General features: G+C 35.7%; 1 protein-coding gene across 2 annotated transcripts in view; it reads right to left on the reverse strand.

Moving 5' to 3' along the window:
• The window catches only part of nudt14 (nudix (nucleoside diphosphate linked moiety X)-type motif 14), a 130875-nt gene that overhangs the window by 56371 nt on the left and 47548 nt on the right, over positions 1-26956 (reverse strand). For both annotated transcript variants that reach the window (XR_003718599.2, XM_028821500.2), the window contains exon 2: positions 12009-12052. Coding sequence is in view for 1 of the 2 variants with exons in the window: in XM_028821500.2 (XP_028677333.1) it covers positions 12009-12052 (44 nt within the window). In the remaining variant the exon portion in view is untranslated. The remainder of the gene's footprint in view (positions 1-12008; positions 12053-26956) is intronic.

Here is a 26956-nt window from a genome sequence, read left to right on the forward strand (position 1 = left end):
AAGCGTTCTCCACGCAGGGAGGATCAGGGATGTGAACCCATGATCTCCTTACTCCAGGGCAGTAGCGCTATCACGCCAAGCAATCAATGTAACCATGAGATGGCTGTCCTTACCATTGTGAATCCCTCTGTATGTTTAATAATTTCAACATTCATTATGCATTAAAGGCATTTGTTTTCCTTTCACCAAACATAAACCAGTCCAAATGTAGAAAACAGGGTGAAAGATGAAGATCATATTTCTTCTTCCCATTGCTCAGAGATCCAGATTTTGTTCAACTTACACCAGTTTTTTACATTTATGTACTCTCCCTGGTAACATAAGTTTTCCAAATATCAACCATGCCATAAATTCCAGCTTTTTTGAGAGAGTGAGATAAAGGTGCTAATTCAGCTCTGTGGGATTTGTTTAGGCTGTACATTTTTGTATTTAAAATTATCCTGGAAAGGGTCTCTCTATTAATGTCAGTGAACTTTAATTTGTGACTACTGTTAATTTTTGTCAATACAATACTTCCATATTTAGCAGTTGCTATCATTTTTGAGGCTGTTCCCCCAGTGATACTAAATTTTGCTTTTTTTGAACTATGAAGATGAAATTCAAGCATCAACTATTGGGGCTCTTTGATATCACGTCACTTTAGAGACAATAATCAACTCAACACATTCACTTGCAAAATGACAGGAAATTCAAATACCTGGATCAAAAGGCCTTCCAGGTAAGGGGAAATGGTGCAAACTCCACACAGGCAGTTACTGAGCTGTGATTTTAACTCACCAGTTTAGCACTATTTTTTGACAGATACAGTGAGGAAAAAAATTACTTTATGTCAATAGAAATCTTTACTTTCCATTGACATCAATACCAATTGCTCGTGACATGCTATAAAAGTCTTTTTGAGACTACTTAAGGTAAATGCACATATCACATTTAAGTCTGATTCATAAACCTCCAAAACCCTTTTAAAGACAATAGGAGGAGTTATTAAAATGGTTTATCATTAATATATATGGAGATGAAATTAAAAATATTCTGATTATGTATTGCAAATAAGGTACAGGGTGGTTATTTTTTGAAGCACATATTATCATTCTTGTTACGGCTTTATACTATTTTTTTGATTGCTACTGTGCTGCCGAGTTACAAATCTGCATGTATAAGACCATTTTGATTTAGTCACTTTTTTTAGGTGCATTTGCATATTATGTGCAAAGCACCAATTGCAAACGCCCATGTCTTTCTGTCTGTATGAAAAAACTCAACACCCCCCCAGACTAATTTTTGTTTGTGTTGTGGGACATTTATTCTTCAAAGGAATTTGTCAACACAGTTCAATTTTCATTCAGATACCTTGAACAGGCTGCGCTGTACACATTTTTAAAATTTCTACATTTCCCATTGAAATGAGCCTCTGCCACTAAAACCTGTCAATTGATGCTATTTTCACATCAGCAATCTGTTGTGTATGAAAGCTATTGAGCCACCACAAGACTATTTGTGCTTCATTTTTAACTCCATTGTAAAGTGCTTTTAAAAAGCACATGTTTAATTGCATTCTATTATAGCTATTACTTTTAAATATGACTTATTATTACAAACCTATTTATTAACAAAAATGTAACAGCTGACTCTTGGATAAAATAAATAAAAAATGTGAAATGCTCCAACTTTCATATTAGTTAACTTAGCACACACACCTGAATATTATGGCACACATACATTGTCTAATATGTTATTATTATAATCTCAGCGACAAAATGAACTGCGGAACAGCAGTTCACTACTACTTTTCCAGAGACCTAGTTGTCAGAGCCCTTACACACTGTAATAACTTGAAGTCTCACTGTTGTCTGCATTCATTTAAATTTAATTTCTGTATTGCAGGTGCCAACATTCTTATTAAAGTATGTAAGATTTCCTCAATGAGAGCAAAAGAACATTCGATCTACAGGTAATAATTGAGTTTAAGGACTGTCACTGTTATTCCAAAAATGTTCTTTCTTTATAAAACAAGCACTTAAAACTAAATAGGTGAACAAGAAGAAAGTGTATGATCTATGCAGCTTTAACTGTGGTTCGTAACCTTTACTCCATTATGGACACATTCATAACATAAAGATGGTGGGCCCCCTTGGAGATTTTCAAGGAAGAAGTCTTTCTTATCTTTACTGAGAATATCACAGTTTGAATATATGAGGAAAGCCTTGTAACTGGTTTTAACTTAAAAAAAAAAGTTCTGCAAAATGTAGATTGAAAAATAAGAGTCTTTCTTGGAAAGTTTCTTTTTCTGTAAAAAAAATTACAAGTATACAGAGACATTACCAGTGCAAGGGTTCTTTAAATCAGCTCAAAAATTAATAAAGATGCTTTCCTTTTAAAAGGCATGAAACTCACAGTTTTCAAGTTGTTTCATTCTGTCAATCTGAGTGATCTACAAAGGATAATAACACTTACAGAACTGGAATACACTTCTATTAATTCTGTAAGGATCACTCCAATGGCAGCAGTTCAACAGGTATTCATTTAAGTATTTTGACAAACTTTCAATGTATCAAGCAAACATAACCTCATATACAATCAAAGCTCAGAGCGCTAATGAAAGAATGTGATTGCTAGGCATTAGCAGTCATTTAAAATGTGTCCTCTCTCTTTTGAACTCCTGCTGGTTAAAAGACTTTTTTTTTTACCTTGTTATTGAGATTCTGAATTTTGGCCTCATTTTGATTTTGCCACGTGGTCAATCAGTATTTCTGTTTTTGACACTAGTCTTTTGAATATGTTTAATCTCCTGATCTATTAGCCCCTGTGACCTACCAATCTGCAACCTGTGGCAGAACATCCAGAGGCAGATCTAAGACATCCTGAAGACATTACTTTTGATCTAGCCTGGGGGCTTCTGCAATATCCCCAGGAGACCTGATGCTGGGATTGTGGAAGTTTTGTCTGAAAACTTTGATGTGTTGCCATTATGACTCTTTCCAAAAAAGTTGGTTGGAAATGAGATGAAAATAAATAAATATGTTTCTTTACTGTTTAGAAAACAGTGCTATAAAATTAAAGCTACTCTCATGTTCACTGTACAGAAATTCTGTAGGGTTTAATGGGTGCTCATGTATAGAAATCTTGTACATCCCTATTAAATTGCTGTTGCCACCACTTTAGTAAAAGTTAACTGAGTGAAAATCTCAACTTACAATAGCCAGTGCTCTGATATTATATGCACACCTATAAGTTATTTAATACACTTTTATGCACTACCTATAAAAAGTATTTATCCCCTTCACAGTTTTCATATTCTGTTGGTATACCACAGTGAATCACAGTGGATTTAATATGGCTTTTCTAACACTGGTCAACCAAACAATATTCAGAATATTTTTTAATGTCAAAGTGGAAACAGATCTCTGCAAGTGGTCTAAATTAGTTACAAATACAAAACACAAAATAACTGATTAGAAATAATTGTAAAATTTAACATGACACACCTAAATCATCATTGGTGCAGGAAATTGATTTTAGAAGCCCATAATTAGTTAAATGGAGATCGACCGTTTGTAGCCAAGGGGTCTGAACTGATTGTAGTATAAAAATTGACCTTATCTGGAAGGTCCAACTTGTGGTAAATCAGCAGCCTATCCTACACAATAAAGACAAAAGAAAACTCCATGTAACTTTGATTAAAAAGCACAAGTGATGGGATGGATACAAGAAAACATCCAAGTCACTGAATATCCCTAGGAGTCCAGTTACATCAACCACTAAAAATATGAAATGACAAGACTAAAGCACAGCTCTATATCTCAGCACAGCTGTATATCTGCCTAGAGCAGGCCATCCACTAAAACTGAGTAACTGAGCAAGTAGAAGACGACTAGTGAGGGAGGTTATCAAGAAATTTCGAAGTCTAAAGGAGTTGCAAGTTGCCACGACAGAGACTGTACAGACAACCATGGCCCAGGTGCCCAATGGTTAATTGGCCAGTGGCAAAGAGAAAACCACTGGTTAAAAAAAAAACACATGATAACTGCCAATGTGCATCTACTATATACTAACTTGAAGGATGTAAAGACTAATGTAGTCAATTATTTTGTGTTTTATATTTGTAATTAATTTAGACCACTTTGCAGAGATCTGTGTTCACTTTGACATTAAAGAGTCTTTCTTTTGATCAGTGTCAAAAAAGCTTAAATTAAATCCACTGTGCTTTAATGTTGTATAATAATAAAATGTGAACATTTCCAACAGGGTGAATATTTTTATAGGCACTGTTCGTAAATCATGTACTCTCGTACGTTCTTGGCAAAAACAAATGCATAGAATAAAGCAAGGCATCAGACATTTCATGGGTGATTAAGATTTATAGTCTTTGAAAACCATTTTCTGTCACAATTCTTTTCTTGGAAGTTGACCTTTTCCTCCATTTCAACCAAACCAAACGTTACCTGACTTAGGGTGTACTCACACTGGCAACTGGTTTCTTGCTTGAGCATGTTTGTTCACATGTAACCCCGCAAAGCCTAGTTTGTTTGACTAGTGTGATCGCTCTGTGCTGGGCCAACTGTACTGTGCCCTGGCCCACTTGGAAGAGGTGGGCCCGAGCATGGTTCAGTAGCATTCAGGAATAGTGTGATCGCTAAACATGCCGAACACAAAAAACAGACATGATGTCAATGATGGACAAGCCAGATAGTGTAATTCTCATTTTGAGTTAACAACAGGTTTTTATTCTCACTGTACACATTAACATGAATTGTAATTGGCAAGAAAAGCTGCAAACTCCTCCCTTAACATCATCTGTCTCAGTAAAAATCTTATCATACACGCAAAACAATTAACAGCAAAATGCTGCACTGCACGCTCAATAAATCTGTAAGAGAGCAGAGTGTTATCCTGCCCTACATGAGTCCAAAACAACCACAAAACAGGTAAAATCATTTTGACATACATTCTGTCACTCTGTGTTCAGATTTTATTTTGGCTTTAGACAAAGTCACATGGTCATGACTAAAGCGTGCCAGGGCTCAGAACATTAAGTGCAGTGTGAGTGCAGGCCAGCGGGGGAGTAGGGAAGGGGGGACAATCGTGCTTTGGCACGGTACAGAACAAACATGCCTAATGTGAGTACACCCTTAGACTAGACAAATGTATATCCCAGAATTAGATGAGAAGTTACCCTAACTTGCATGCAGTAACAGTACTTTGCTGCTTGACATCCTGCTTGGTTACAATAAAATTAAATCTATCAAGGCAAGAACTGAAAAATATAACTCAATTTTTCTCATGGAAACAGATTAAGAGCACAACCTGACTGGATCAACAGGACCCAGTTAATAGGCAAAGGTCAGTGAATAAGTCTGCCTACTTGGCATAAAGCAGCTCCCATTACAATTACTACACAAGTCCTCCAACTTGGAGATGACACTGTCAGTTCTTATTTAACTATACCTAAAGTCATAACTCAATTCTTTAAGTAATTTCTCAGATTCATGATATCAACAGCAAGTCCCCTTTATAAACTATAGATCTTAAAAGTGTATTAAACTGAAAAGACAGAATTACATTCAAACAGTGCAGCCTTCATTAGTTTACAGGGTAAAATATGGATATGCTTGTTGTGATGAATTATCATAAATGTACTTTTTATTTTGCTGTCAATGATGAACAACTTAAGCCAGATCCTTTACCATACATAGTTGAGACTGCTATAAGACCTGGGGAATGGAAAGATCTGAAGAAACTACTTTGATTAAGAGGATTACATAAGAATTATTACCTAAAAAGCAGCTGATTTATCCAGCTTTCTTCAATATAAATGCCTACTCTACCTATGAACATTCCATTAGATTCTGACCCAAATGGCATGCCTGTTATAATTCAACAATCAGTTAAACTGGCGCCTCTAAACCTGAGGGAAACATTTTGAAAACAAATGCCATTATTTACCAGCATGCTTAGGCTCACACGTCTTACATTTACAACACTGGTTTGTTTAAAGTGGCCCAGACTTTGAGGCAAAGCCCTTCCTTAGTTCTGGGTTGGACACAGCAATTCCAACAAAGCACAGTACTGAAATGTAAACGAGTGTTCTTTATAACTGCTTGAAAGAAAAGTGCTGGGTACTCCCTGAACAGGAAAATGCCAGCATCTTGTTGCATTGTTTCACTGAAGCAGCTCTTAAATAAAAATCAGAAAACCTCAAAATGATCACCCTGCCCATTGCACTAAATACATGCTAGCACAATGTCTTGTTTCACAGTTACTCTGTTAAAATGTTACAATAATATTAGAACGCACAATGTTACAGCTTAATTATTTTTTTGTTAGAGTTTAATACATTTACTACAAAGATGTACAAGTCCCATAAATTGGACTACTAAATATAAAACATCTCTCCATCCATTTATCCATTTTTTATGTAATTGTTCAGGTCATAGTTGTAGGGACTGGAGCCAAACCTGGCTGCTAAGGGTGCAAAGGCAGGGATGCCAGTGGTTGGGATGGCAGTCCATAGTGCACAAAAATAAAGTCACATACTCACTATGGAGTAAAGTAGAACCAGCACTAAACTTGATTGAAGGGCTTTGGATTGTGGGAGGAAAGCAACGTACCTAGAGGAAATCTGTGTGAATTGTGTTGAAAAACTTAACTTGATCTTTATTGCCAGGATACATTGTTCCTAGGAGTTTCTCCACATATTAAGGAGGTTAATAGAATTGAACAACACAATACACCATACAAGACACAATCACAATATATATATATATATATATATATATATATATATATATATATATTGTGATGGACGACTGGCTATGAACTCCGGTCGCCACCCCCAGGCCGCTAGGAGGAGCCCTCCGGACAGCATATTTGTGCCCCGAGTTCCAGCAGGGCCTCATGGACTTTGTAGTGTTGTGACACAGCCCTGCTGGATACCTTGGGGGCCACCAGGAGTCGCTGTAGGGGGGCTAGTGGGCTCTTGCATGCCCTATAACCCGGGAGTGCGTCACAGTCACGTGACTGGAGGAAGCGGCGTGCTCCTGGGATGAAAAGGACTGTTTACCCTGACCCGGAAGGGATAAGGACTTGGGGGTTTGGCCAGGAGCCACTTCCGGGTCAGGGGCTATAAAAGGACTCTGGGTAAGCCCAGACATTTGAGCTGAGCTGGGAGGAAGGGTGGCAAAGTGTCTGGGAGTGTGGAAGATTGATTATTGATTGTTTGTTTATTATTGAGTATTGTGGAGAGGAGGGTGCTTTGTGCACTTATTTATATTAATAAATATTATATTTGGACTTTTACCTGGTGTCTGACGTCTAGTCTGAGGGTTCAAGGGGTCACGGAGACCCTCTATCTGTCACAATATATATATATATATATATATATATATATATATATATATATATATATATATATATATATATATATATATATGCAGTAAGCACATATATACAAAATATATATACATATATACAAAACTCCAGATGGCCAACCAGCAATCAAATAACACAAACACTGAGAGATGGCAACACTATAGCTATACCACTATACTGCTCTGTAATGAATGTTATCAAAAGAAAAAAATAAAGATTACAGCAAGAAGAAATCTTATCATTATCATCAATTTTAGAAGTTCTACTGAAAATCTCCTCAACCTTCCTCCTCCTTGTTTACTACGAAGAGCTACTCATCAGCTCTTCATAATCACAGGTCCACTTTTGTCCACTACTTGACCTACTACCATTTGTATCTTCAAATTTCATGTTTATTTTTTTGCCACTTGAGGAACACCTTCCTTCCCTTTTCTAGCAATTCCCATTTTTCTAAAAAAATCACCCCTTAGTCATTTTTCCTTTTTGAATGGCCTCTGTTTACATCAAAACCTTCAATTCATATTTTGGTGCTTTCAGACTATTTATATCATGCTTTGAGTTCAGTTTTTGTGATTTTCAAACTATATTGCTAACTAGTATGCACTTCTACCTTTACAGTCTTTTACTTTCAAGTGCCTTTCATACAGATATGCACTGCCTAGTAGTATTCACTAGATAATTTTGCCTAATGTGTATTTTGATATAAAATCCAATCAAATATAAAAACATTTTCATGCATTCTCTAATATGCAACATCTACTTTATGTTTCAGAAAGAAACGTTTTACACATTTTTTCTGCTATCTAGCTAGAGGAGACCTCTTAATGTACTCATTGTTCTGCTGGCATAATTTTGAGTGTACTGTCCAAAGCTTCTTTCATAATGCCTAATTTAGATGGTAGTTTGCCCTTTTTGTGGTGACCTCATGTTGGTGTTTAGCTTCACACAACATCCATGAAAGCATATTGACACTCTCTAATTAGAAAATATGAAACTACTGTAAAACATTGTCTCCAAAAGACATGCAAGGCAGAGGAATACATGATGCTAAATAAGCATATGTCGAATTGCTGTTACTTTTTTCTCAAAAGGTGTTTCCACTGTATAGAATTTTAATCAAATATTTTTAATCAATACATATTAATTTTTACAATTTAATACAAATATATACTTAAATGAAGTTGTATCAATGGATTATTAAAAGTAAAAGGAAAATGACTGAAGGAAACTAAAGGGTTAACTAAACATGGCTTAAAGCTTGAGCACCTGAGGGTTGCCTCATCTTAAGAGGAGCCATCAAGGTAATTAATAAGGTTAAACTGAAGTAAATGAGTAATAAACACCCCTTAAAAAGAGAACAAACGAGTGAGAAAGCCCAAACACCCCTATTATGAAGCGGTGATAAGATCAATGGGAAAACTTGTCGGACACCCCCATTGATGAAACAATGTTTAGAATAATGGTAGAATTGACATGTATTGTCAGTAAGTTACTGGCGGCTGAAGTCAGTTGGCTAGGATGATAGAATTCTGCATATTAAGAGTCAGATGACATGCTGTATTAGATAAGGTAATGGTAATAGAAATGTATAAAAGGGAATGAATTATTTTATTGATTGCTCACTTGATGGACTGAGACATTTGTGCATATCTATGAGCAAATACAGAATCACTCTGTATTTTCATCTTGTCTCTGGGGATGATTTATTTGAAAATAGAAGAAGGTTTTTTGCACTACAAAGGTGTTGTTGAATAAAATGGAGATGAAACTGCCCAATAATGTGCAAACCAAAGTTCAATGTTATATGGATGTTTGTGCTGGTGGCCCTATGTGTCATGTGATCTTGGCAGAAACTCATAGTATAGTTCAAACCATCACGTCTGGTTGACAAATATTGACTCTGAATGATGAGTTTAAATCGACCCCAGCATGAAAAATCAGGGTGCTAGTATAAAAGTATTTCTACTTTATATATTGGTAGAGCAGTTCCAATAAAAACTATTCAGGTGACAATTTGTTTTTATGCACCAAAAAACCTTTACTGAAAGATATATGTCAGGCTACTACTGCTGAACATTTTAAACTACTGACAAACACCAAATTTACTCATAGTACTTCTATTGTAAAATAAATAAATAAATAATACTAATTTAGTTTTGTTTTTTTTTTAATTAATTTTATTGATTTTACTGAAATCACACAACATTCCATACAAACAGACCAATTTTACAAGAATAGGATTGAAAACAAATCAACCCCCACCCCTGAGAAAAAGAGCATGGGCAGCAGAATAAAACTTAAACCTAGTAAACATAAGTAAATAGATAAATTAATAAATGAATATAGATAAATGGAGAAGAAAAGAAAATGGGGAAAGAATCTGCTTTCTCAGTGCTTTAAAAGCTTATTCTATAATGTTATTGATTAGATCCTTCCAGGTTTTGAAAAATTTCTGCACAGATCCTCTAAGTGAGAATTAGATTTTTTCCAAGTTCAATAATATATAACATCAGTTACCCACTGACTTAAAAGGGGAGAGATAGGATTCTTCCAGTTTAGCAAGATAAGTCTACGTGCCAATAATGTAGTAAAGGCAATCACAGTTTGTTTGTCCTTATCCACTTTAAGTTGGGAGGGATTGTGACACCAAGGCTGTCTGAAAGGCATTTAAAAATTTTGGTCCAGAATGATGTTAATTTGGTACAGGCCCAAAACATGTGACCCAGTGAGGCTGGAACTTGATTGCAGTGTTCGCAGGTTGGATCTTGCCCTTGAAACATTTTGGACAATTTTATGCAAGACAGATATGCTCGATATATAATTTTGAGTTGAATAATTGTATGCTTTGCGCATATGGAGCTTGAGTGAATTCTCTGCATTGCTACCTTCCACTTCTGAGATGTTGAGTGACAGATCCTTTTCCCACTGCTCTCTTGGATCTTTGAAAGGGAGGGACAGTAAGATGGTGTTATATATTGCAGAAATGCTGTCTAAGTCCTTGAAACTGAGCAATATTTTTTAAGCATAGAGGGAGGTGGGAGGTGAGGAAAATTGGGCAGGTTCTGTTTAACAAAGTTTCTAATTTGAAGATAGTGAAATAAATGTGTTGCTGGAAAGTTAAATTTAGAATGTAATTGTTCGTAGGATGCAAAGACGTTGTCTATGTACAGATCTTTAAGTAATTTAATCCCAAATGTTTTCCAGACATTAAAAACTGCATATGTTTGTGAGGGTTGAAAAAGATGGTTCTTGTGCAGAGGTGCCACCGATAAAAGATTCTCTATCTTAAAATGCTTCCTACATTGGTTCCATATTCTGAGTGAGTGAAACACTATTGGGTTGCTAGTATATTGGCGATAACTTGCATTTATTGGGGCACAAAGCAAGGAATATAAAGAAGTACTACAGGATTTTATTTCTATTGCAGACCAAGTCTGTATATGTTCATCTATTTGTGTCCATGTCCAGGTTTTTATAGTTTGTATGTTTGCTGTCCAGTAGTAAAACTGAAAGTTAGGTAGAGCCATGCCACCTTCTGCCTCTTTGGATACGTGGATGTTTTGAATTCTAAATAAATGTGGTTATGGTTGAATCTAATTTCTTAAAAAATGATTTATTGATGTATATTGGGATGTTTTGAAATAAAAAGAGACGCTTAGGGAGGATAGTTATCTTAATAATGTTAATTCTTCCAGCTAAAGTGAGGTGAAGGGTTGACCATCTATGCAAGTCTTGCTTAATTTTTTCCATACATATGTTGAAATTTTGTTGATAAAGAGCTTTATGTTTACTTGTGATGTTTACCCCTAGATATTTAAACTGATCTGCAATGATAAAAGGGAAGGTGTCCAATCTAATATTGTGTTCTTGAGAATTCACTGGAAAGAGCGCACTTTTACTCAAATTAATTCTGAGGCCAGAAATCTTTTGAAATTCTGTTAGTGCTGTTAGGACTGCAGGCACAGTATTTTGTGGGTCTGATATATACAGGACCATATCATCTGCATATTGAGAAATTTTCTGTTCAAGTCCTTCTCTGGCAATCCACTTCATCTCATAAGCATTTCGACTAATTTAGTTTTTTTTTAATTAGTAGTTACTAATATCTTCTGTCTCTGTTATCTTTTCCTAATATGCTATGGTGATGCTCTGTAACACTGCAATCTGGCCAAAGTACTCTGTGTTTGATGCTGGAATAGATTAAGGATGGTATCATGATACCCACGGCTTCAAATCTTTGCAAAGATTTCATTATATGTAGTCCATAAATAATAACGTTATAATATTTCAGTACATTACAATGCTCAGTCATTAGAAATCCTTGACGTATATTTCATCCAGCTTCCTTGTTAACAGGAGCTTGTGTTTTTCTCTTCTCCCTGGCCATCTGACCATAGCAGACAATGACTTTTGCCATCATAACCTTTATAGTCTTTCAAATTACTGGAATTCAACTGTAACTGAATTTTCATTCACTTCTGTTCTGGTTTCTTCAATTTCCATTTTTAATTTACTTTTGTACAATGCACCCCAATACAAAATAAAGTACATCAGCATCCATGATGTTACAGTAGGTATTCTTAATCTATAATATTTGTAACATAAATATAAACATTTCAGTATGAAAGAGTCTGAGTTACCTGTCATGTGTTCTCATGAAATCCCAGTATTTCTTGGTTCCATTCTATAACAAAAGAAGTAAGAACAGAAAAGAGTTGTCTTAATTTGACATCCATTTGTTGCTTCATAACAATGCAGTACCTGCATTACTAAGACTCATTTCAAATTTTCCACAACTCCGTGTATAAAGACAGGCTTCCTGGGTTTCTTTCCTAAAAACAACTTCTTTTTTTTTCAATCAGTGACCTCAAGTGAATGTTTACCGAACAGTAACACTAACATGTGACATAATCTGCTATATTTTATGAGCAGAGACGCAGACAAAATACCCCGAAAGACCCAAAGAAACATTTTCTCATTTTCTTTCAAATTGCTGCTCTAAAAAGTAATTTCCAATACAATTTCCATGAAGAACACATTTCTAATAGAGCAGATTTGGAATACAGAAAAGCAAATGCATGGTCTGTTTAGTTAAGGTGATACTTGTACAATAACACAGGCAATCGATAAGCTAAGAAGCTAAGGCTTCATATTTTTAAAGGATAGTGTCATTGTCAACCTTTCAGCCTACATCTGAGAAGTTTTACTTGATAACATTTGTAAGTTATCATTCCATAAATTATATTTGTGTAAGAAAAGAGTTGAACCTTATGTTACCTCCAACAGTTTGTTAGTTAATTATTGATAGGTATGCTTATAGAAAAAGGGAGGCTCAAATCTGGTACAAAATGTTTATAACCAAGTTTAATGCACAGGAAAACTGGTCTCTGCATTTACCTGTGTAAAAAAAATATTTGTATTGGTGATGAGTAGTACAATATCAGCAAATGGATAAGTGACTCTTCACATTCAATTTTTTTTAATGATGTGTTTTCACAATATATTAATATTATGGCATTCTGACATTGTACTGTCAAAATTTGGAACAGTTAAAAACAAAATAATTTACGTGATGTTTTAACAGATTTATTTTACTTTTGTGAAAAGAAAGATATGCCTATAATTGCTGAGGACTTCATGTTTACCATTCTTTCAGTACTTAAAAAGGCAGAAAACTGAAAACTGGCTTATTTTACATCAGTACCATATGGAATGCTCTCTTGTACAAAGATTTGACAAAGTTGATGCTTTTCATAACTGGTCAAATGATCGAGAACAAAATCATTAGTCCATCTGAAAACAGTGGTTTCTTCAGTAATATGAACAGCTTCCACTTTGTGCAGCATTCATGGCTTCATCTTGGAAGTAGTTAAGACTAAAGTACTCTAGATTACAACATTAAAGCAGCACTGTTTCATTTACCAGGAAAATATTTATCATCACTCTAATAATGATTTACAAATGGTTACTTCATTACTCATGGACATCTCTGATCTCTAGTGGGAAAAGCAGCTGTCTGTGAGCTCACATTTTGCAAAGAAGCTGTTAATATTAGAGCCTATGTAACAGCTGTTTGTTTTACACTTAAGTCTTTGCTGTTAAAACTCACACAGTCATCCCTAATGTTGCATTAAGGTAGGTGTCTGCAGTATTTATACATTTTATAAATGAGTCCTGTTAGATGGATTAAATTGCTGGATTTAATCAAAAGAATAGTCTGCAAAGGTTTTACATCATTTTAACATTGCACAGTGACATGCACAAATTATTAAATCCCCTTGAAAGTCATCATAATTTTCTGAACAACAAAAGATTTGTACACATACTTATCCATTTAGTATTTTTAATGTGAACTCTTTAAGCAGTAACAATACATTTCCAAAGTCCAAAGCATCATGCTATGAGGATGCTTTTTACGCCACTGGTGTCATTAACACCTAGCATTTCCTCAAATAAAGGGTATCTCATCCACTATATGGTGCACTCTGTTTGAAGAATAGGAAAAAATACTAAGAAGAATATCCATATTTAAGCATAATCTAACATACGCAACATGATACTCAAAAGCTTGCTTAAACCAATTAAGGATAATGGGGAAAAGAGTCTGACCAAGCAATAGCATGTGCAATTTAGAAAACACACAGAGATGAGCACCAACCCATCATATAGCACACACCTACATTCACTTAAGGCGAATTTAGAATACCTAAATATCTTCACCTGCATGTCTTTGTGGAAATGTAAGGAAAACCACTATAGTCATTGGGTTAAGGTGCAAACTCAACAAAGAGAAAAGCTGGCCATGAATGAAAAAAAAATCACTTAATTTATTCATTGGGTCATAAAGTATCCCTGCCCAATGAAGGGTCTGTATACCCATGCACTTACACTGGCTCAATTTAGACTCACCAGTTAATTAACCTGAAACATATGTCTCTGGGATGGGTGAGAAAAAACAGAGTACCTGGAGCAAAGCTCACTGAGGTTGAGGGAAATTATGCCAACTCCGTACAGAGACAAGGCAAGGATTTAATTCCAATCTGTTGAGGATATGAGGAAATAGTAATGCTTATACTCAGCGTATTCATTGTATAGTGACTCCCCTCTTATACAAAATATTATGCATTATGACAAAGTGCCATTTTTGCCTAGACTTGAAAGACAAACAGAAAACAAAATACATACACAGAGAGACGGGGGTTTCTGCTAACGGAAAGATGGCTACCGATACATATGCATAAACACATACATACATACATGTACAATAAATTAAAAAGGGTAAAAGAAATAACATAACAATTATTTCTATTACCCATCAAGACACTACAACAACCCCTATGTTCAGCCAACAACAACTATATTCAGCCAACTTTGGCTTTCCTTTGATTGGTGGTGTTGCCAGATGGTTTCATTGACATAAGACACTGCAGTCTGGCATGGGTTTTTTAACTTGGCTCTGGCTCAGAAACTAAAACTGGTTTGCAATGTTTAAGACAAATGTTGACAACAAGGAAATATTTTTTTTATACTTTTACAGTGTTATCATATCACACAACTGGCATAAAAGTTCTGAAATCGGCAATTTCTTATTATGGTTAGGGTTCTGACATAGCAGCTCTGCTTCTCCAAAATTAAGTGACATATGTGAAATGAAATCAAGTTGCTTTCTAATTGAGAAATTTAATTAAAATTGTCATATAGCATAGTGAGCTGTTTTTAAGGATCAATCTGACAACCATAAGGCTACCTTACTGCAAGGAAAAACTGAAATTTAACTGATTATTTAGAATAAAGAATACAATAGCACTAGGTCTAATTAACTCTTACAAAGAAGTATTTGTTGAACACTCTCATTTAAATAACTTGATAAAGGTTATTTAATTAAAAAACAAAACATTACAATAAACATATGCTCAAAAAATTATTCTTTTGTTTTCTAAAATATTTTTTATTGCCACATGTGATGAGCATGTGCTGTAAACAGACCCTCGTTTTGGTAGATCCTAAGCAGCAGAACAAAAACAGTTGCAAAGATTCTCATTAGCTAAATTTTTAACTGGGAATGAGATGATCTGTACTGAAACCCAAACACAGGAAGAAAGCCGTAGCCTAGGAAACCACAATGCAATGGCTGAGTTCAAGAGAGTTAAAATAAGATATGTCAGCCGTTAACAGAAAACCCATTTTTAGGCATGAATTTCAGTCGAAGAACTAAAGCTGTAAGACCGGGGCCAGATCAGGTTGAACTATTGTAAGTAAGCCTGCAGCAATCTACAAAAGACAAAGGCAACAATACTCATAGAAACAGCACAAATAACAATGATAAGAAGAAATGTGGCTGAGTGAATACAAACTGGCATTCCTCCTTTTTCAAGAACTTATCACACACACCTGGAATAATGGCTATAATATTTTTAGGTAAATTTGTCATTAGTAGTTTAACATTAAGAGGACAATTATGGGTACAGTACACAATGGTGTTAATAGGAAAGTCAGCCTCACTTACTAGTCACCAGCTTCTTAAAGCTGGTACTTGTACATTACCAGCCATCACATTGCCCAAAATCGCTAAGGTGCCCACAAAAATACCATTAAAAGCATGTAGAAATTAAGCAAATTGTTGATTTGCAGAATAACAAAGAGTGCACTCTCACTTTAATCCTCCTTACCTAGAATGCCTCCATGATGGCCACATTTATCAAAAATGGTGCTTTTCATTGTAAATAAAGTATTATCATAAGAGAACACAATGGTACAAAGCAAAATCCATTGATGCTCTTTAAGCCTACCTTTACAAGTACTGATTCCCTTTTACTTGGTGAGGTGGTGAGCATCTGCCTCATCATAGTGGTGCCCTTACACTGTGCAAACTATTTCATGCCAGGCTCCACTTCACAGTTGGTTTGTCCATACTGCAGTATTATTAATATCATGTTTCACCACTGGCTTTCAAAAAGAGGTTACTAGGTTAATAAAAGTGTCTCACTTCACTTTTTTTTTCTTTCCTTAAGGGACTTCTCTTAATTCCTTGTAAGGCTTGATTACTCGAGTTATGCACAGAGCATTCATAGAAAAAATTGGCCTGAATTCAGTATGTAAATTTCCTATCACTCGTCCTTCAGAGGTTTTCCCTAGCGTGGGTGTTGAATTTGATGACAACAAAGTTCATCTCAGTACTGCAGCTCATATACTACAGTTTATATACTTGTGAGGAGATGTTTCTTTATTGTGAGCCCTCCACAGTAGAGTGACAACCAATTAAGAATGATTTTACAGAAGTTTCAAACATCAAAGGACACACAACACACAATGTGGGTAATATTCTTTTAAAAGTATTTTACAGTTTTAAACCCACAATAGCTAAACAATCTATTAATTACATATTTTCGCAGGTTACAGCAGGCCTTTTCAGGCTAGCACGAGGGGGCTAATGTGCTGAAAGTCTTCTCGTTATGAAATGGTGAAACATCACCAAAGCCCAGATGGCAGTATAAACTTGTTTTGTAAGATGATTCACGCACAAAAATGTAAGTGTTTTGTTTCAATGTGTTCTGGAATTTGCCTTATACAAAAGAATATTGCAAAACAGTTACATTAGAAGAAGAAAAAAAAAATTAATTTTAGTTTAATCGTGTTGGCAGAGCTTTCCTCAAGCTCAAGCTTACAGGTAATTGGGACAGCCAGGCCACACCAATACATTCACCATAAGAAAGCAGGAAACAACATGATGCTGTGTCCAAAAAGAAAAAAATAATTAGGTGTTAACTGGGCTTAACCATTTTTCCAATGAAGCAGTTAAAAAAGATTACAGCAAAAATTATTGAACCTGCTAATCAGTCAAAAAATATACCATCTAAAAGAGCCAATAAGCGTTAACCAAATCATATCATGAGAACAAAGAGACTGATGGAAAAAGTCAGGCAATTAATAGGGAAGCACTTATACACCAGACAGCCTAAAAAATCACAACAAAAAAAACCCAAACACAGCAAGTAATATCTGACTGAACTGAGTGAATTAGAAGTTTAGCTTTTGCAATATGGGTAAGTAACTAGATGGAATCACAAGACAGTGTCCAGGAGTACAATCAGATATCTCGTAAACCACACTAAAATGAACAAAAGTGAGTTTAAGCAAAAGTAAAGTTGGCCAAAACATCATAATTTTTTTCATAAAGGGCCACATAATGCCATTATGTGAGCTCAGCCAATAAGATGGAAAAAAAATGAGACAGACTGATTCTTGAATGAATGAAACAACAGAAAGTTAAATAAAGCCAACAGCCAAAAGCTCAGGTTTTTACACACTTGTAAACAAACACGTTTCTTTCAGCTTGGATGAACTTCCTATCAATTGCACTTTCTCTGAGCAGACTAACAGGAGAAAGTGGGTTTCCTTACAGCACTCTTGTGTTTGTGATGCCCCCAAGTACTACTGAAATTCCCTACTTGGAAGACATTTTCTAAATAGGTTTGAAGAGAATGGGATGGTGTGATGTGTGAAACGATCTTCTTTAAAGGAGAGAAAACCATTTTACTCTTTCAGCTGCTACACATATGTAAATCATTTGGTTTGGGTAGAGGAAAATCCTACGTTATCAGAAAAGAGATGAAGAGAAATAGCAGTATGTCAGTGTCATATTCAGACAGATACTAAACAGTGAATGGGTATGTCCTGGACAATTAAACACAGCAGTACTGTAGAAATTAACTGTATATGCTTTTATTCCCCTGAGATATGACTGCAAAAGCTAAGAAGTATAACAAAGTTCAATCAAAGTCATGGTAACCTGCAATATATCTCTTTTAGGATTAAATGCAGTGGGTAGCACTTTCATTCATTCATTTTCTGATTCACTACATACAGTATAGTGTTATTGCGAGATGTAGCTCCTACAGGACATTTAATCCATCAAAGGAAATATCCACATATATATCTACACTCAGCTATACCAAGAAAATGACAAAATGTACCATCAACCCTCATAAAACATGAAACAACAATATGAGTTTGTTTTTGAATTGAGGACTGCACAGACAGATGGAGAGAAAAATCCTCTTGCCCAACTTTCTATAGCTTATTTGTTTATTTCTAAAGAATTCACAAGGGATGGATGTTTTGCATTAACAGTAAAAACAAGGACTTCAAGTAAAATCATCAGTGGTAACATGAAAGAACATACACAACCATGACTGATTTTTAAATAAAAACCATATCAAATTTACTTGCTTTCTTCAATGTTTTGAGAAAAGGAAGTACCCTAATCTTTGTAGAGTTACTCAGTGAGAAGGTTTTATATTAAAGCATACCCTAGCCTTCCAGTCACTGTTTACCTGACAGTTGGGAGGCAATGAGTACATAGAAGAAGCCAAGACATAGGAAAGGTGCTATATAAACAAAAACGTACTATTATTATATTAATTATTACTAGCATTATTATATTATACTATATTATTATATAATAATATTATATATTATTATATGCAATCCAGTTTGCATACCGGGCAAATATATCCACAGATGATGCCATTTCCCAGGTGTTATCCTCCACTGTTCCCCAACTGGACACAGTATAAAATGCCTATGTGTTTTGTAATTGATTTTAGCTCAGCCATCAACACAACTGTCCTCACCAAACTAGCAACAAAATTTCAGAATCTGGGTCTCAGGTCCACTCTATGCACATGGGATCCTGGACAGACCTCAAGTAATCAGGGTGGGAAAACAAACCTTCAACACGCTGGGGTGTGTTCTTAGTCCCTTGCTGTATTCACTATACACACAACTGTATAATCAGGTACAGCTAAAACACTACTGCAAAATTTGCTGATGCTACAGCTGTGATAGGCTTCATCAGCAACAACAACAACTAGGTCGTCCTAGAAAAAGTGGCTGGCCTGTCACTAAAGTGTCAGCAAAACAGTCTGACAATCAAAGTCAGCAAAACAAAAGAACTCATAGTGAACTTCAGCAGGAAGAAAGAGAAGTGAAGAACTGAGTGCACAACTCTGTTCATTAATAGATTGCAGTGGAGAGGGCTGAGTGTTTCAAATATCTGAAAATCAAAATCAGGAGTGACTTAACATTGTCCACACACAGACATTCTGGTGAGAAAGACAATGCAGCAACTTTATCATCTCAGACAACTGAAGAAATTGAGAATGTCAAAAAGAGTCCTAAACTCTGTCTATTGTGCTGCCATTGAATGCATTCAGGTTGGATGCATCTCTGCCTTGTGTGGAAATGACTCAAAAAAGGACCACACCTCATTATGGGGATATCACTACAGGACCTTTTTACAAAAATTTACAAAACCAAGGTAGCTGGGATCATGAAAGACTACTTTCACCTTTTTTTTTCTACAGCCAGTTTAAATAGTTAAAATCTGGTAGGTGTCTGCATTGCCTCAAACAAAGAACAGAAAGACAGAAAGAGATTAATTTCCTTAACACTAAAAATAACTATTGGTCATATGTCAGACATACCTCAAAACTGTAAAAACAGTCACCTGTTATTTATGTCTTTAATAATTATTTATTATTTAAAAATTATTATACCTCCATCTGCACCTTTTAATATTTTATGTTTTTAATTTATAACTTTTTATTTAATTGCACAGTACAAGCTGCCTACTGCACTGCATTTCATTATATAACTTTGAGTCTGTATGTGTGACAAATAAATTAAATCTTGATTACATTGCTACAAATATACAAATTTTTTTTACACCTAAACCAATTCCAGGCTAATTATATGTGGCTCTTTAAATTACTTTGAAAATGTGGATGTTTTTATGTTACATAAATTTGTTTTTAAAATTTTACGGTACAGAGGTACTGGGGTTAAATCTACATTTTTACTGCCATCAAAATGCATTTAACCTAAGAAGTGAAGCATTACTTCTTATACTTAGAGGCTATGATACCTATGGTCAGAACATTACCATCAGAGTAAATCATGAAATGGGATAGCTGATATCAGAAAGTCATACCTGATTCTAACCCATCTTGTTGGTTTTGAATAAGGGCTTTGCAAAGGTTGGCATAAGGAATGTATTTAAACTGAACTGCTGTGGTCATGCAACACGGCCAAAAAGTTGCACATTGCCTTGGGTAACTAGAAAATAACTTTTTATTATTACCATTTCTGAAGCAATGTCTTTTGAAGAATAACTCAAAACAAGTACATTCACCATGTATGGTTTGTGATGCTGACAAGCAAAATTGTTTTATCAGTATAATACATTCACCTCCTGAAAGACAACACTGAATAAATGTTTACCCATTAAACCAAATGTATTTCACTAAATACTTTGCTGTGGTAAACATTAACAGATAGCACTGAAGAAAAACCCAGGCAACAAAAGCATAGCAGGAAAATATCTGTCTAGTCATCTCAAGACATCCAAATGGGGAAAAGACAAAAAAAAAGCTAACGTTGCTTTTCATTGTGGAAAACTAAACATTAGGAAACATGAGCTAATAAAACATTAAATGTGCCGTATAGCATTAAAGAGTTTCTTTCTAGGGACATTAACCAGCTCCAACCTATGGATATTTTTGTATCCCATATCATCTAGAAATTATTTATCTTAAATAGACATATTTTTTGATTTTTAAAATTAAAGTTTGCATTTTCACAAATTTAATGGCAAAACTGATTTATTTAAAAATCCACCCTCCCAACCCATTTCTTCCTTTCAGAAAAATATATATGTGCTCCTCAAAAAATTAAGGGAACACTTAAATCACACATTGGATCTTGATGAACAAAATATTCAAGTGAAAAATCTTTGCTGAGTAACACTGTGTAATTTGTTGAGAACAAAATAATGAAACAACCCATTGAGGGCTGGACTCAACATTACCATCAATGACCTACCACCAAACCGGTCATGCGGGATGATGCTGTAGACTGCATAATATTCACCACAGCATCACCAGACAGAGAAAAGGGTGCAAATGGAAGAGCTGCCAATTGTGGTATTCTTTGGTGAATGCCAATCAAGCTGCACAGTGATGGGCAATGAGCATAGGTCTTATTAGGGGGCCCTCATGCCACACTCATGGAGTCTGTTTCTAACAGTTTGGTCAGAAATATGCACACCAGTAGCCAACAGGAGGTCATTTTGCAGGGCTCTGACAGTGCTGCTCCTGTTTTTCCTCGCACTAAGGAGCAGATACCAGCCCTGCTGCTGGGTTGATGCCAATCTAAGGCCCTGTCCATATTTCCTCACGTAACAGCCTGTATCCTGGTATCTCGTCCGTGCTCTTTAGACTGTGCTGCTAGACACTGCAAACCTTCTTGTGACGGCACGTATTGATGTGCCATCCAGGAGGAGCTGGACTACCTGTGCAACCTGAATCAGCTGCAGGTACCGCCTCATGCTACCAGTAGTGACGAGAGCACTAGCAAAACTAGAGAAGAATCAATCAGGAAGTTTAAGGAGAGAGCAATTCTCTGTGGCCAACACATGCAAAACCATCTCCTTTTTGGGAGTTGTCTTGCTGTTGTCTCTCCAGTGCATCTGTTGTCACTTTCAATTGCACCAAAGCAGGTGAAGATGATTCACAATTACTTATGCTTCCTAATTGGACAGATTGATATCCCTGAAGCTTAACTGACTTGGTGTTAGACTGTAAAGATTAAGTGTTCCCTTTTTTTGAGCAGTGTATAAGATAATCACTATTTCATACAATATATGTAGATGGGAACACAAGGTTTAAATGAAGAAAAGAGTAAAAGAAAATAATAATTTATCCTTCTGTAGTCACCTTATTTTTTGTTTAACTATACATTAGAAAGACTTAAAAGTTATACATTTTAACTGGATAAGCTGCACTTCACATTATTATTTAATTTTTTTTAATTCAGCATGTTGGGACTCGAAAGATTCCAAATATTGTTTTTTACAAAGTTCTGAAATAAAAGTGAAACTAATGAAATAGCAACAATTCAAAGAAAAAAAAATCTTAAAAGTGTGTATCCGGAAAACTAAACATGGGGGTTGGCGAGTGAAGCAAGTAGGGGGCAAAGCCCCCTAGTATTCTCAAATATTGTTACATCTATGAAAATAGACCCTCCTGAACACCTCAAATTCTTCAAACTGAAATTAAAGTATATATGCAGGATAATATGAAATTGATGTACATGCAAAATGGAATTATTATTCTGTAATAGATTCTAATAATTCCAAATTGGTAACACATAAAACAGAACAGTTACTCTGTGTAAAACTGCTAAACTTTTGTGACTATAGCATATAGCTTTAGGGTCTCTGTGGTGACAATGTAACACCTTATACTGTAGTAGGTGCACTCAAACATTCAAGCCAAAAGGCAACTCGCAGATGTTTATATGATAATATGGTCCAAATGTGTTCAAAACTGCAGCCAGCTGTCTCTATGCTTTCATTAAAAAACGGGAAAGTGTTTGATCTGTGACTGAGTAATACTTGTTTTTAGTATGGATTAAAAATGTTGCCCCCCTTACAGCAGATGCATTGTTTTAAAAAATAAATAAAAACTTCAACAAAAAACTTAATAAAAAGGTTATATTGCAATTGTGATTCAGACGTGGTCATCAGGACACAAGTCAAAAAGCCCTGCACTTCTAGACCCCTAGTGACTAGGCTTAGAGGTACAGTTAAACCCAAGACTTTGAGATCATTCCATCTGATTCTTCAAATTACTTCAAGAGTATCTTTTGCCAACTTGCTGTTATCAAGAAACTAACTTTAACTCAGGATTGAAATAGACCAAGCCAACAACCGTCAAATGCAAAAACAAAGCCAGGAAGACAGTCCCTGTGTTTTTGAAGGTTGCAAACAAATAAAATCAACAAGTTTATTTTTCAGTTATTCACAATGGCATGCAATTGTTCTCTGCACAAGCAGTATTTTTCCAGTCCCACATTACGTAATTTCTTTAAAACAAAGTGGAATTCTCACTGCAATTAGCAAAATGCCACTAAAAATAATAAAATAAAAAAAAACTAAAATATGTCAAAAAGAAACAAGGCAAAGTCCGTGAGCTTTTTAATCTACTTCTTCAAGTGGCTTTCTGTCTTTTCCTCTCAGCCACCCAAAATTACTGTACATGCTCTTGAAACCTGACACTCTAAATTAATTCTTTTCATTTTGTCAGCGATTGCACTGCTGATCTTGCACATCTAAAACAGTGACTGCTCCACGGCTCTGAGGGCACATAAACCAGACGTCTCTCTTCAAACCAAGAACTATTCTTTTAATGCACACCTTTTTGCTGTTAGACTAAACCCAAACCAAAATTAGGTTTTATTATGTTTGCTTGTTTTCTCTCTGTCTACAGAAGCTGAAAGTATGGGGAATCCAAAATATTTTTTGTTATATTTAAGGCATAATCATGCATTTTTCTTATTGAAGGCCCATCCAGTTTCGCTTAACTCATGTAGACATCACATTAAACAGACATGGGTAATGAAAGCAGCACTTAATTAGTAGCTGAACTGCATCCAAACTCTTAATTCTAACAGTCTTCACTGGGTGTCTGGGTATCACTGCTTATACAGCCAAACATCATATAGTGTGATGAAACCAGGGGCATCAGCAAGCACCAAACCCCCAAACACGAACACACAGAGTCCCGGGTTCAAATAATGGAAGGTTTATTTATCAAAATTCTCCAAAAGTCACACAAGCGCAAATACATAGGTTCTCTCTCTCTCCACAATACCACTCTTTTTCTCACTCCCGCACTGCCCTCCTCCAACTGAATGTTGCCCCACATCATCCCAGCTCCGACTCACCTGGATAAGGGAGTGTGGTCACTTTTATTAGGCATCTGGGAGTACTTCCGGTGCCAGGGTGATTGTCTGATGGAAGTACTTCCTGGTCATAAAGAAATCCTATAAATTGGGGAGTGTGTCTCCCTACAGTGCCCCCTTGCGGCATCCATGGTCTCCAGCAGGGCTGTATTGTCAGACTACATCTCCCAGCATTCCTTGCTGGATCCTGAATGGGAGTTGTCATGGAGGGCTTCTGCCATCTAGTGTCTGGGGGAAATAGAAAGTCCCCAGCCACCTCTTCCACTTCCAGTGAGCTGTCTGGCCATCTGTTCTGGCCATCTCTTCCCTGGTTGGGATGCCTGTCGGCCTTCTAGTAGCTTCCCATCCAGTAAGGAGCCATCCCATCTTCTGGCTGCAATGCCAGCCCAGCCCATGTTGTAGCTACAACAGCATCTCTCTGTGTGTCTGATATTACACAGACAAGACAATGCACCAGAGACACAGGGATATTCTTAACAGAAACTGTACCTACATCAGCAACTGAGTAATAATAATAATAATTATTATTTACATGTATATAATAAATATAGTCAACATCTTATAATGCAGCAGTTAAGTCAAGTTAGTTCAAACTGCATGCTTAAAACCACCATCTGCCTAGATGCTGCGTAAATAACATCCTAAGGAGAAGTGGGATGTTCTTGATCAAGGAACTTAGTTATGCTAATACTTTCTAACTTTTCAATTGCTGGGTCATAACACATGGACTGTTAACTTTGACCATTTATTAAAAAGGACACGTAGAGCTGTTTGAATTGAAGATATATCTAAGTTGATACAGTAGACATGGCAAGGGATACCTGCATTCTTAATTATTTATACCTGCCTTTTGCTGTATGGCAACTCACAAATTGGCTACAATTCCTTGCTTCAAAGCTTGACCTTTTTATGTTCTCAGTCTGTAGCCAGAAACAGATAATAATGTGTGATTTGCATCATTTGTCTTTTATGTTATATCTAGGATTCTAATGTTTCAGTTTCTTTCATTTTGATCCATATCCTTAACTGCACTAGTGCAGCGACAATTATAAACAGAGGCACAACCCCAAGTGTAAGTGATGAGCAAATAACCAGACACTTCAGTGACAAAAAATTCATTTCTGAGTGTCAGTAGGCTTTGCGCCCTAGAAACCAAGTTACCCAAACTATTCTATAACATTTCAGTAATTACGTACCATTCTGATGCTGATTTTTATGATCATAGAATAGGTCATTACGACAGCAATTGACAAGAAGAATTCATAATTAATTGCAGAATTACGGTATTTGAGGGTTCCTAGAGTGCCTCTTTCTCTTGCATGATTTGGTTCAAAAACTAATCAGCACATGTCATCTCATAACAGGCTTAAGTTTCAAATTTGGTATTTTTCTGTCCAGCCATTTTAGCCCTAGACTGTCCTCAAGAAATTGTGACACACAGACACATACGCACACAGACAGACAGACACCCCTCATTGAGATATTGATGTTTCCAATATCAGGAGACCCTAAATGGTCAAGATCTGTAGAAAACCAGAGATCGAACTTCTTTGACGAATCTAAAGCTTTCTCTCTTCCCCCATACACGATAGGTTATGGTAGGGGAGGGCACAAAGCAATAAATCTTTGTAATCAATAAAAAGCACATTTTTTAATAATGAAAACATTATAAATAAATAAGAGCAAAATTGCAAGATTTAAAGCAATATTCCTCCCACCTTTTTTTTACCAAATTGGCTTATAAGGTCAAAGTGTAATATTTGTGCATCACACACACTGTAGATAAGTATTTTTTATAACATCTGGTAATCTTGGAAGACCCAAGCCATTTATCAGAGGGAAAGCGACAGAGAGTGGGCAGAGTTTAACAGGTTGGAAATTATCTTAATAGCTTTATGTTTCATTCTGGAAAAGCAGAATGAGTTTATGGAAGAGAGGTGATGATCAATGATTTTACAATCAATTCACACTATTATTTCTAGTTGCTTCCTGTCCTTGCCACAGAGATCATCTTACCAAACTGTGATGAAAAAGTCCAAGCACTTTCAATAATTAATTATTGAAAAAAGGTCATTCTTACTTACTTCAGCTCTATGCTCCTGGTGCATTATGCACACTTTTTGACATTACTGCTTTTATGTAAATTATATTCAATATTTTTATCTTTACATTGTATATGCCACACTGTGTCAGTGTTTACATGGCTGCGGCTGTGATGCTGCTTACTGTTGCAATGCCCATTTCTTATCACATTACTAATTATGTCCTCACATTCTTCCTATTTAAGATTGTAGTGCACAGCTTCTGAAATCCAAACTTTGAATAGAAACAAAATTCAACTTGAACCTCTTGTTAATTATTGTTGCTAGGGCTAATAATTTCTAGTTATAGTTCAAGCCTTTCTACTATAATATTTTCAAAATGTATTTGTCTCCTGTCTGCATCCTTCCTGAACACAAGTTAGCTTGTTCCTTTTTGCATACAGCTCATCTCCTGGTCCATTTCTCTTTCCTTTTCCTACTAAGCACCCTGAATTCTTTTAGTTCTCACTACCGTCATTATTTCTATGTAAAAAAAGACAATGTTCTAACAATACTTGGATATATACAGCAGAAAGGTTTCTGGTAGTACATTAAACACTACTTTGCCTCAATACACAATTACTGCAATGCAATGACAACAGTTGCAATGACAAGTGATTACAGCTATGCATAATGTCAAGGATATTATTCATAACTGTAATGAAAGTTCCATTTTAACTTAAAAGCAAATTCTTGTCATTCGC

This window comes from Erpetoichthys calabaricus, chromosome 16 (assembly GCF_900747795.2).
Source record: "Erpetoichthys calabaricus chromosome 16, fErpCal1.3, whole genome shotgun sequence".
NCBI lineage: Eukaryota > Metazoa > Chordata > Cladistia > Polypteriformes > Polypteridae > Erpetoichthys > Erpetoichthys calabaricus.